The sequence below is a fragment of the Mauremys reevesii genome, linkage group 18 (genome assembly GCF_016161935.1).
Source record: "Mauremys reevesii isolate NIE-2019 linkage group 18, ASM1616193v1, whole genome shotgun sequence".
NCBI lineage: Eukaryota > Metazoa > Chordata > Testudines > Geoemydidae > Mauremys > Mauremys reevesii.
In genome coordinates, this window is record NC_052640.1 from 12,891,080 (window position 1) to 12,902,434 (window position 11,355).

At 39.1% G+C, this 11,355-nt stretch overlaps 1 protein-coding gene across 7 annotated transcripts in view; it reads left to right on the plus strand.

The window, feature by feature from the left end:
* The window catches only part of LOC120386366 (splicing factor SWAP), a 99,533-nt gene extending 88,603 nt beyond the window's left edge, over nucleotides 1-10,930 (plus strand). For 4 of the 7 annotated variants that reach the window (XM_039505615.1, XM_039505616.1, XM_039505621.1 and 1 more), the window contains 5 exons: nucleotides 1,040-1,195; nucleotides 2,385-2,510; nucleotides 8,490-8,660; nucleotides 9,520-9,592; nucleotides 10,506-10,930. In XM_039505615.1, the coding sequence (XP_039361549.1) occupies nucleotides 1,040-1,195; nucleotides 2,385-2,510; nucleotides 8,490-8,660; nucleotides 9,520-9,592; nucleotides 10,506-10,571 (592 nt within the window). In that variant the 3' untranslated portion in view covers nucleotides 10,572-10,930. Of the gene's footprint in view, nucleotides 1-1,039; nucleotides 1,196-2,384; nucleotides 2,511-8,489; nucleotides 8,661-9,519; nucleotides 9,593-10,505 lie in introns of those variants that run through there. The other 3 variants (XM_039505617.1, XM_039505618.1, XM_039505620.1) reach the window with 2 other exon arrangements.
* The last annotated feature ends 425 nt before the right edge of the window (nucleotides 10,931-11,355 follow it).

The following is an 11,355-nucleotide window of genomic DNA, read 5'->3' on the forward strand; positions in this document are numbered from 1 at the left end:
TTACGCATGATGTTCTAGCTGAGAAGTTTCAAATTTCACAGTTGGTGACCAGTAAATGTAAATAATGACCATATTAATGAGAGTATGAATCTTCCTATTTTGTATGAAATAGATCGTCATAGCACAAAATCTAGGATAATGCATGGGGCATGAGTGGGAAGAAGGGAGGGGAAAGGGGATGCAAAGCAACTCATTACACAGTGAATGATTTAATGATTTTGCGGATAAACTGTAAGTCTGCATTTTGAACTTGTGAGTAGAGCTGGAAGCTCTAAACTTCCATTTGATGTTAATAACTTTCCTGGTATATTTTAGTAATAGCTTACTGCTAAACCACCTACTTCATTTATCCAGTTAATGAACCATGGGTAGTAATTAGGAGCAGGATGCATCATTAAAGGGTTTGTAAACCAAGCTGGATGGAATAGGTAAATGTGTGCTATGTTTTTCATTGGCCCAGTTTCAAAAATTCAACTAAAATTTACCTCAAAATAGCAGTCCCTCACCTAATTTGTAAAATGTGTGGTTCCTGTTGCTCCAAAATCCATCCATTTATCTTGGAGGCAATATCTATTCAAATACTTCCACTTTCTTCAGCTGTAATGTAACCTGACAACTTTATAGACTAATGAATTTCTAAGAGAGCCTATTAAACAATATTACTGGTATTAACTTACTTTATTTAAAGGAGTACAATGCCTTATGAATTTCTCGAGAAGTCTAGTTAAAATAGTAATTCCATGTATTCCAGTGAAAAAGTTAAGCCATTTTTTAATCGTTTAAAGGCTAGTGGCTAAATCTCTTCAGGTTGAAGTGATTGGAAAAATGTTATAGAACCAAAACAATCATACCCAATTCATAAATATTTTAAGCTAATGCATTTTTCTCTGATTGTTTGGACTTTTGTAGGCTGGTCCATATAAGCATGCTATCACTAAAGTTCAGCTTTGGTTAAGGGATTAAGTTTTTTCAGGATTCTAGTTAATACCAAAACTAGAACATTTATTCTCAATGTGAAGTGTGTGCCTCCATATCACAGACTCACAGCATCCACAGGGACACTGAGCATGGAGCCGAGTCTGAGCAACTCATCAATGGCAGCAGCAACAGAGCGAGAAAATTATCAGGCAGCTTCGACAACGAAAAGATTTGACTGCTGGAGCTCTTTAGAGGGAAATCCTGGTAAAACGTCAAGGTGTCTGACTGACCTCAAACTTTATAATCTGTTTTTTCCTTTAATCCTTCTGAAAGGCCTGGTAAAGGTCAGATTTCTAAGTTGAAAAGCAGTTAAATAGCAATATGGTACTTAACTGCTGTTGTGATTTTCCTTTCAGTAGGTCTGTTTGACTGTAATAGGATCTATGATTTACAAATGGCTTGTCTCTTAGTCATTGCAAAATTAGGTTTTCTGAAGAAAATGAATGCTTGAGGCACATGGGGTAAAGTATCTTGTATAAAGGAGAGTGGAGTAAAAATTCAAAATCCCTAAGCAAAATGATTAGATCTACATATCTTATTGGGAACAGAGCTAACTACTACTAAGGTATTTTTCAAGTAAAGGAAAGATTTTTGCTTTTTTCCTATTGTATGTATTCTCTATTGGAAAATGCTCAGGTGTTACTTTTACAAACACTTAGCGTTAAATCTTTGAGATAAGCATGCGCTCTTACGTTGATCTCTGATCGTAACTGGGCGCGCTCTGTTTCTCTCTGTAGGCCAGACATTTCAAGTTGAAGTGCTAATGCTAAACAGTATTGGTCAGGAGTTGTTAGTCAGTTGCATAGGTTGAAAGTATTGAGTAATCAGGATTTTCCTGCAGAATAAGGAACAGAGTTTCTTCGACTTGTCAATATTCAGAGGAAACTTACAAATTTCAAAACAAAATGATCTTTTTAACTCAGTCTCTTCGCTGTTTTCAATTTACCTGCATAATGCAGCAACACTAGAGCATGCTGCTAATTTGTAAAGACAAAGTCAAGTCTAACTTAAGATTCTAGGCTTTAAACCAAAATGGACTTAAGCATAACAGTTAGCAAACTCTGTCTCCCACGAGAGGTAGCTGACTAACTGCACTCTGACATCCCAATGCTAATATGAGTTGAGTAGTTCATGTGGCACCTCTTCCCCTGTTGAGAGTGAAGAGCAAGTCATTCATTCTCATACATATTAATATAAATAAATAAAATATTTTGATGGTGAGAAACCCTCATGACACTGGCAAGCCTTAGAGACTAGGAATATCCCATGTTGATATGAAATCAAATAAGCATTTGAAAGGCACCATAGTTGGGTTCGATGACAACATAATCCAGTGAAATAAAAATAATACAACAAATTATGGCATTAACAACAACAACAAATAAAACTTTTTCCTTCCCGTTCAGGTCACGATCGAGATCTCCTCGGAGAAGGGTCCACTCACCTGAAAGGCGAAGAGAGGAAAGGGCTGTCCCAACGGCTTATCGCATTAGTAACAGTCCTGGAATGAGTAGGAAACGCACACGTTCCAGGTATGTGCACCAGTCATGACGAATGCCCCATTTGGGGTTTTAAATATTGTGGGTTGCTTTGTGTGTACTGTTTATGTAAAGCTTGTTTCTTTTGTGAACTCTTGTTTCTTCTGTGAGCTGAGGCTTTGTTTCAGCCATGAGTTATATAATGATTAACAAGCCAACCTGCGAAAAAAACAGTTTGCAAGTAGAAACACGGGTCCCTCATGTATAGAATGTGTGTACAGGTCTGCAGCATAAAGTGATGAGCATGTACACGCTTTGGATGTATCTAGTACTGTGACAGGTTATTTTACAGTTCATGTTTGCTGCTTGATGCACTGTAGTTGGAGTATTCTAACCCCTTCCCAGTCTGAAACATCTTTGCTGTGCTTTCCTTCCTGCAAATACTGGAAACCGTTCAGATTTGTACTTGGAATTCCCAGGGTCTGGCTACACTCCTTACCCCTTGGGTAAGATTCTTTGGCTTTAGTTGCACAAACGGAGTGTGCCAAAATGCCATGCCATATTGGCATTTTAGTTGAGTGAAAATTGCATAGTCATGATTGGATCTAAAGCTAACTAATTGAGATGGGGAGGGGGGACAACACACTTTAGCACACATTACATTTTAGAATAAAATATATTTTGAATGTACAAGTGGAACTCAACCTGTAAAATGGTCAGTGTTTTTTCCTGTAGGAGTTCTGGTTTCTTTCTACCATGTATACTGCAGCTGCCTATGTACTGGAAATGTGGAATTTCTGTTTTCACGATGAGAAAAATAAATGCTCAGTTACCTACTTTTGTCAGAGATGCTTTATGCAGTCTGTGCTCTGAAGAGGAGAAACTGCAGTTTGTGTTACTTTAGGGACATTAGACCTAAAAAATTTCCAAAACCAAAAAAAAACATTGTTTACCTGGGGCTTTTTTTTTACTGTTTCAGTTTTTGTACACTTAACTTCTGTAGTCATGTGCTGCTCTTATGGTGAATATTTATTAATAAAAGTATTTTTCAATATCTTTCTATAAATTAAAGTAATTACATACCTACCATTGTCCTAAATTTTTAAACAGGCATGTTCTGAAAGCATTGTGAGATAAACATTACATTTAAAACACCTGTTGTAAAATTTGATTTCTTCTGAATCTTCATTTTTGTGCTAAAATGCAAATTTTACTAAGCATAAATATATTTTGATTACATTACTATGGTTATTCAATCAATATAAAGTCTAAGCATACTGGAAAAAATGATCATTTATTTTAGCAGCCCAAAACACAGTAAAAATTTAATAAAATTAATTACTGCTGTGTTCTATCATAAGCCATGAATCACTTTTTCCATTGCCTTTACATGCTCAACACAGGTACGGTCGTTCTGAAATGAAAAGCTTTATCTTGTTTTAGTCTGTGATGAGGAGATTACATAAGTAAAACATCATTTCAGGTCAGTGAGCTCCGTAGAACAGTACAGGTTTGCAAAGTTTTTAAGGGTTGATGGGCATGCTCTCTTGCACCCTTAATTTAGATGTGCAAATATTTGGGCAATGTGTGCACTCCTCAGTTTGGGAGCACACACTTGCACATGCACTCACAAAGCTAAATTAGATGCACTCTTTGGGGTAACTGCATCTGAAGTGTGCACGTCACAATTTCTTATGCCCGTCTCTGAATCCTACTCAGTCCCAAATTTAGATTGCTTATCTGTTTGGGGGTGGGAAAGGAGCAAATTGTTTTCATTGTTGTCCATGTTTGATTAAAAAAGTACTTGGTCTCCACTTGTCTTTTTTTAAAAATGAGAATAATCCCTATTATGTATCCTATTGCATAGCAGCAGTGCATCCAAGTTGAGGAATTATATGTCCTTTTCCTCGCTTCCTGACAGCAAAAGTTAAAAACATGGTAGAATCCAAGTTGCATACTCCTGCAACTTATTAATACAGGGAGTGATCGCACAGTTTAAAGGAGCAGTTCTCAACCAGGAGTCCACGGGCCCCTATGGATCCATGAGGAGAAGCCTTGAGCACATGGGTTAAGTTGGACAGGGCACCAGGGGCATTGCCCCCCAAACTGCAGTGCCTTAACCTAAGTGGGGCAGTCCCAGGGGCACAGACACAGACCCCACCTCCTCCTCTCCCCTGCCTCCTGGCCAGCTTGGAAGCAGGAAGTTGAAGCCGGACAATGCAGGGCAGCTGCTGCTCTTGCTGGTACCATTGGGCGGACAGCTGCAGCACACCCCCATCTCCTACTGCTGGTGCCCAGAGCCCCAGCTGCTCCTCAGTTCCCAGCCCCCTTTGACTGCTCATGCAGCCAATAGGAGCCACCCGGGTGGGGGACCTGGCTCGGGGGTCAGCAGAGCCCCTGGGAGCAGGAACCGTAGAATGCCCCTCCTGGCACACAGCCCCCAGCGCTCCCCCCTCCTTCTGCACCCAGAGCTGCCCCCCTAACTTCACACAACCCCTACCTACCCTCTCCCTGCACCCTGAGCTACCCCCTCCTGCCTGCATACAGTTCCTAGCTGCACCTGGCCTGCATCCTGAGCAGTTTTCAAACTTTTTGAGCTGAGCACACCCTCCCCTTTAAGTTATAATTTTTGGTTGCACCACAACCTAACTCAGACAGCCTGGGTGGCCTGCTGAGGTGAGTCAGGGTGAAGGTGGTGCTCTCTCCCCTGGCTCTGCCATGCAGAGCTGGCCCAAGCCCCACCGGGCCCTGCCCCAGCAAAATAAAAGTCAAACTATGCCTATGGGGCCTGGCTGAAGCTCCGGCACCCCGCAGAGCTAAAGTCCCAAGGTGCCCTCAGCACCCCCTCTCCTCTGGGCCCTGGAGTTATTATAACATGTTGGAGAGGAGCTCAAAAAGAAAATGGTTGAGAACCACTGATTTAAAGGAAACCTCACCAGTTTACTTCATCTGGTTAATTAGTTTTTCATATTTATTGCCTCATAGTAACAGAGGACCCTGTTGTGTACTCCTGGTTGATTGGGTCAGGTAGATCAGAAGACTCAACATTCATAAGTCTAAGATTCTCCCTTCCGTGAAAAACCAGAATGTCAGGGAAAATGAATCCTTTCCCCCAATTCATGCACTAAGTGTGCATCCACTTAAGTTCAGTATTTAGTGCCATGAGTTGCTGACCATTCAGTAGTTTAAATGAATAGAGGATTCTTACAGTTGCTACACTACTAGGGGTGATAAATTGTGACTGCTTGCTTTGAAGAGCTTCATGATTCAAGAAGGAAATCTGTTTTTACCCTTTAAAATTATTTTAAATAGCATTATACTCTTAATATGGATAGAAACCATATATAGCAGATCTGCAGCACAAAGCTGAAACTAAGATCTTGTGGATATGGTTCACTGAACAATGATAATAAAAATTGGCAATAAATGCCAAAAATTCAAAAAACCAGGGAAACAGTATTAGACAAACATACATGCAGCCAATTTTGAGAGCTTGCTAGTTATATTACTAGGGTTCAGTGACAGATTTCTAGGCAAAAAAATCATGAGTGAAGCTGGCCTGTTGGATTTTTATTAATGGAAAACATATTACCTGCAAGGACCCGGAAGCAACCTTTCCTTCTGTCAACGTCAATGAATTAGCGACCTCTTGTTCATTAAGTATAGTGAGACATATTTCTAGAGATCATGTGATTGCCTTTTCCAATGTAGGTCCTCTTCCTGTATTTCTAAATTGTCTGTAATAATCAACCTACAATGAGATTGTTGAAAAAAGTGGAGTATGTTCAAATCAAAACGTGACAAGAAATGGCCTTAGTTTAAGAATGTGTATGGTACTTCCACTCCAGATATATATATTTGGGACACTGTTTATAAGTACATCCAATTTATGGTATGGGCTGTTGAGAAATAAGCCATGGAAAATTGAGATGTGGTTAATATAATATTGTTTGATTTTTACTATTAGAGTATCATTACATGTTGTTAGAATAAAAACTTAAAAAATAAAAACTTACAGTGAAACATATTTTTATTTTTAAAAAAGCACTATTAAAAACTTGTGCTCTGTGAAATATGTTCACAGCACAAAATTATGGCTTGCTGCTTAAGAAACTCAGCAATTAAAATACAGAGCTTACCAGTCAAGGGACAGCTGAGTCCCATGGCTTTGCTCCTTATGGTAATGAGGAGCTTAAATAGGTCAGTGAACCTGTCTGATGTTCAGTATCACTTGATAAGTATAAGTAATTAATGTATTTGTTTTTTGTCACAAATAGTGTTTTCTATTTTAAATGCAAGTAAAAGTGTAACAGTTTTGTAATTATAAGATTGTGTTTAAGTTCCGAATGTTAACTGATATTTCAAAAGAAGTCTCTTCCTGGATTAAGATCAAAGATGTACAGTACTTGTTTGCCATCGTTCATGTTATATTGTTTCAACAAAATTGATGTTTTATTCCCTAAGCAAGTTATTGTTTAATGTTATCAATTATTCATTTTATAGAATGCATTAATTACCTTTGGACTGTGCGTAGTATTTATCTAAAACGTAATAATTATTCCACTGACTCCCCTGAACATTACCTTTGGTTGCTAATGTTAGCTCCCTGGAAATGTTACCCAACAGAATAAGATGTAAAGAATATGAGGTGTATATATAGTTCTTTAAAGACTGTACTTTTGCGACTTTACCTCCATTCATCCTGAAAACTACTAAGCACAGACATGTAAGACACTTTTTTCTTTTCTCATCTTCCAGAGCTGTGCTAGGCTTTTTTATGCAATCATAAATTTTCAAGAACTTCATTCCATACATTATTATAACTTTCTGATTAAAGATACTCTTTTAGGCTAGTAAATACACTACAAAGTACATTAATTGGGCTATTCAGGGGCAAAAAATTACATGGAAATTGGAGTGAGCTAATAACGGACATTTAGAATGTGGCTTGAAATGTTAAGGCACAGTAGAAGCATCAAGCTACTTGTAATCTACTTCCAATGAGTAGACTGTAAAAGTTATAGCAGAACTTTTTGGATTCCTTAGTGGACATTAATAGTTTGTATTTTGTTAAGCTTTTAAAAATAGAGAGAAGGTAAAGTAGTAGAGTAGGGGGACCAGAAACCCAGTGAATTGTTGCATGGAGGTTGATTCAGTAATCTTAATTACACAACTGGGATGTTAGTCTGTAAATTCAAAGCCAGCTATAAAAGTCTAGATTACTCAGTCTCCAGGGTTACTTGTAGAATTCAACACTAGAGTTCAGTGCTGGATATAGTTTTAGAATATTTGTATTGTCCCCTTGTTTTGTCAACAATAAAAATAATTTTATGTACCCATAAATCTACTTTGTTTCTGTTTTTTTAGTAGTGATTGTCAGTTACAGCTAACAGTCATATTGTCTACTCAAAGCAATCCCAAGCATATTGCTTTGGGTAGGACTATTTGAGAGATACGGTAGCTCAGTTGTAATTCTGTTTCAGACTGAAGTTTGTCATACAGTAGGTTTGGTCACAGAAACCGATTTGTTGGCTTAGAAGGAAAATATACGGTTATCAGTTTTCCTTTTCGACGAGACTGTCCATAGTTCTATTAGAATGGATTAAAAAATAAAGACTGTGAACACTCATGTTCCAGGTCATTAGGGAGTTAGGATCAAACTTTCCCTACAGCCAGGTTCTTTTATAATTGTCCATTACAAGATTTTCTTGCACCTTGCTCTGAAACATCTGATTCCTGATCAGTCAAGTAAGGGCTGAGGAGCAAGTACTCTGAATGCTCAGGTACTGGGTTGGAGTCTGAGAATCATAATGTATAGGTTAAGTATGAGGACTCCTAGGAGTTTTTCCTTCCTACTACCATAGGAATATAACCACTCATGGTATGATGGTTACAGTGTGTACTCAGTGCACAAGGAGCACCCCATCCAGGAGGGCTAGAAAATCTGTTAGAAATGTCTAATACGATTTCTGCTTAAACTGGTTAACAACATATAATTTTAAATCTCTTCTAATAAAATCCTTCCTTTTTCAGAAGCCCCCATGAAAAGAAGAAGAAACGACGGTCTAGATCATGTACCAAGTCCAAAGCTAGGTCTCATTCACCATCCATGTCACCTGGCAAACAGTCCATGCATAAGAACGCTGTACATTCAACTAGTGTGTCTCCTGTGGAGAGTAGGGAATCCAGCCAAGAACGCTCCAGGTAACACTCTTTCACAACGGCACATGGGGATACGGACAGCTTTTGACCATGAATGTACCTTTTGATTGGATTTATGCGGGGAGAGTTGTAATGCAAGTTATGCAGAACTCCAAGAAGTTAGGGATGTGTGCCACTGTGGTTTTAGGGCGGGGGGGCGGGGTGGAGGGTACTAGAACTGTGCTAGAGACCTGAGATTGTGAGGAACCCTATGAGACTCTCAGGGCCAAATTTCAAAAAGGGTGAATTTTCTAATAAACATTTCATCCGGGAGGAAATGATGGAGAACTCAATTGCCCAGGGAAGAGCTTGTGTAAAACCTGAGAGATGAAATAGTCATTTACGGGAGGCACAACAGGAATAGTGCAACTTTTCCATATACACATCTCAGTGCAACTTGAACCAAAGTGATCTCCATAATCTAAATCCTACAGTTAAAATGTGGTTAATGTTACTAAAAGTCATAACACTTTGTTGGGATGGATTTCTTTAAGTTTCTCCTTTTGATTGTAATTGTTATTGAGGATTCATAAAACACTTTTTTAATATATTTAACACCATTATAAATGCTGGAGGCAAAGCAGGGATGCAGGCTGACAGCTTGTGATCCCCCCCCATGTAATAACCTTGCAACCCTCTGAGGGGTCCCGACCCCCAGTTTGAGAACCCCTGTTCTATAGCATTGGCCACAGGTATGTGAGAGCGAACCTCTGTGCCAGCGACCTGTATTGACTATAGTCCAGTGAAACATGAAAACTATTGAGCAATATGAGGGAGGCTCATACACATACAAGACAGAATTATTGCATGAGAGATAGCTAGAAAATATATACATTTCTAATTCTTAAGTTTTAATTTTTAGGGGCGTTTCTCAGGAAAAAGATGGCCAGATCTCTTCAGCAATCGTGTCTTCAGTGCAAAGTAAAATAACTCAGGTATAAATTAAGACATTCTTTATTGTTTACTGAAGTGTATTACCATCACTGTAGCATGCTCCTTTAGGTATTTTGTATAATTGTATGATGTAGAACAGGGATCGGCAACCTTTGGCACGCAGCTCGCCAGGGTAAGCCCCCAGGCCAATGGGGGCGTCAGGAAGTGACAGCCAGCACATCCCTCGGCCCGCGCGGCTTCCTGCAGCCCCCGTTGGCCTGGGACGGTGAACCATGGCCAGCGGGAGCCTCAATTGGCCGAATCTGCGGACACGGCAGATAAACAAACCTTCATCTCATGTGTATTGTCTATAGCCACTTCCTCAGTTCCATTCTTTTCATTTACTCACCTCACACACTTTCTACCCTATCATTTGTTGTTTCATTTCTTTCATATTGTTGAGATTATTTACAATGAGATTTAATTCTTAGCTATTTAAAAGTTGCTAGCCAGCAGATATATTAGTTTATAATTACAGGACGTGGTTTTGTGAAATCAAGAGGCCAGCAGTAACTTAGGGAAACTTAGCAGTAGGACTGCTGACTTCAGTGCAGAGAATTATACCAGGGGTAGGCAACCTATGGCACGCGTGCCGAAGGCGGCACGCAAGCTGATTTTCAGTGGCATGGAGCTCTGCATTTTAATTTAATTTTAAATGAAATTTCTTAAACATTTTAAAAACCTTATTTACTTTACATACAACAATAGTTTAGTTATATATTATAGACTTCTAGAAAGAGACCTTCTAAAAATGTTAAAATGTATTACTGGCACGCAAAACCTTAAATTAGAGCGACTAAATGAAGACTCGGCACACCACTTCTGAAAGGTTGCTGACCCCTGAGTTATACATTTCAAACTCTTGATTAAAAACTAAGGAAACTTCTGACTATTTTTCCTCTATTCTCCCTACAGGATCTTATGGCCAAAGTGAGAGCGATGCTTGCAGCTTCCAAAAACATACAAACTAGTGCCTCCTGAGACTTGTTGAATTGACCATCAAGAAAATGGTGTGAAGAGGAACACTTTAAAAAACTGCCTCATCTCAAATGTACAGCCGGCAAATTTAGCTCATTTTGGATCGGTTCTTTTTTGTCTAAAGTTATCAAAACCTGAAGAACTGAAAACCTTATCAGTACAGAACTGTCCCCTTGGAACTCGATGACTTTTTGCACCCAGAATCTCTCTTGACAGCTTTTGGTTTTTGTAAATTGATTTTTTGACTAATTCTTCAGTAAGATTTTATGATCAGCTGTCTGTCTGTATATATGTAAATATCATGTTTCTGTGATAAAGTATTACACAATAAAAGAGGAGAGAAACACCTTTTATTAGCTACACACTTGTTGGAGGTTGCTTAATTGTGAGTGTTTTTTTCTTTACTTTCTTTTAAAGCAGTTCCTCAGCCAATGCTGTTGCTAAGTTGAACTGAAACACACATTTCAGCTTCTTTAGTTCATCAAATGATCTAAGCACATACATTGCTAGGCATGTTACACCAGAGTTGGTTTTCACACGACCTACAGAATTTTTTTATCCTTTATTAAACTCCAGTGTGCAGAGCATATTGGAAATATCTGTTGTTTTCAGTAACAGCCCCCTTCGTTCTTCAAGATGAGCCTCTGCGTTTTTGCACTTAAGGGATCACTGTCCTGTCTTGTGAGCATCTGGAGCCTTCTGGAACCTGGGCCAGAGGGGCCACTTGCCCCTCTCTCCATCTCCCATCCTGGAGGATTCCCAGGTGGGGTCTGATGTACGCTTGATC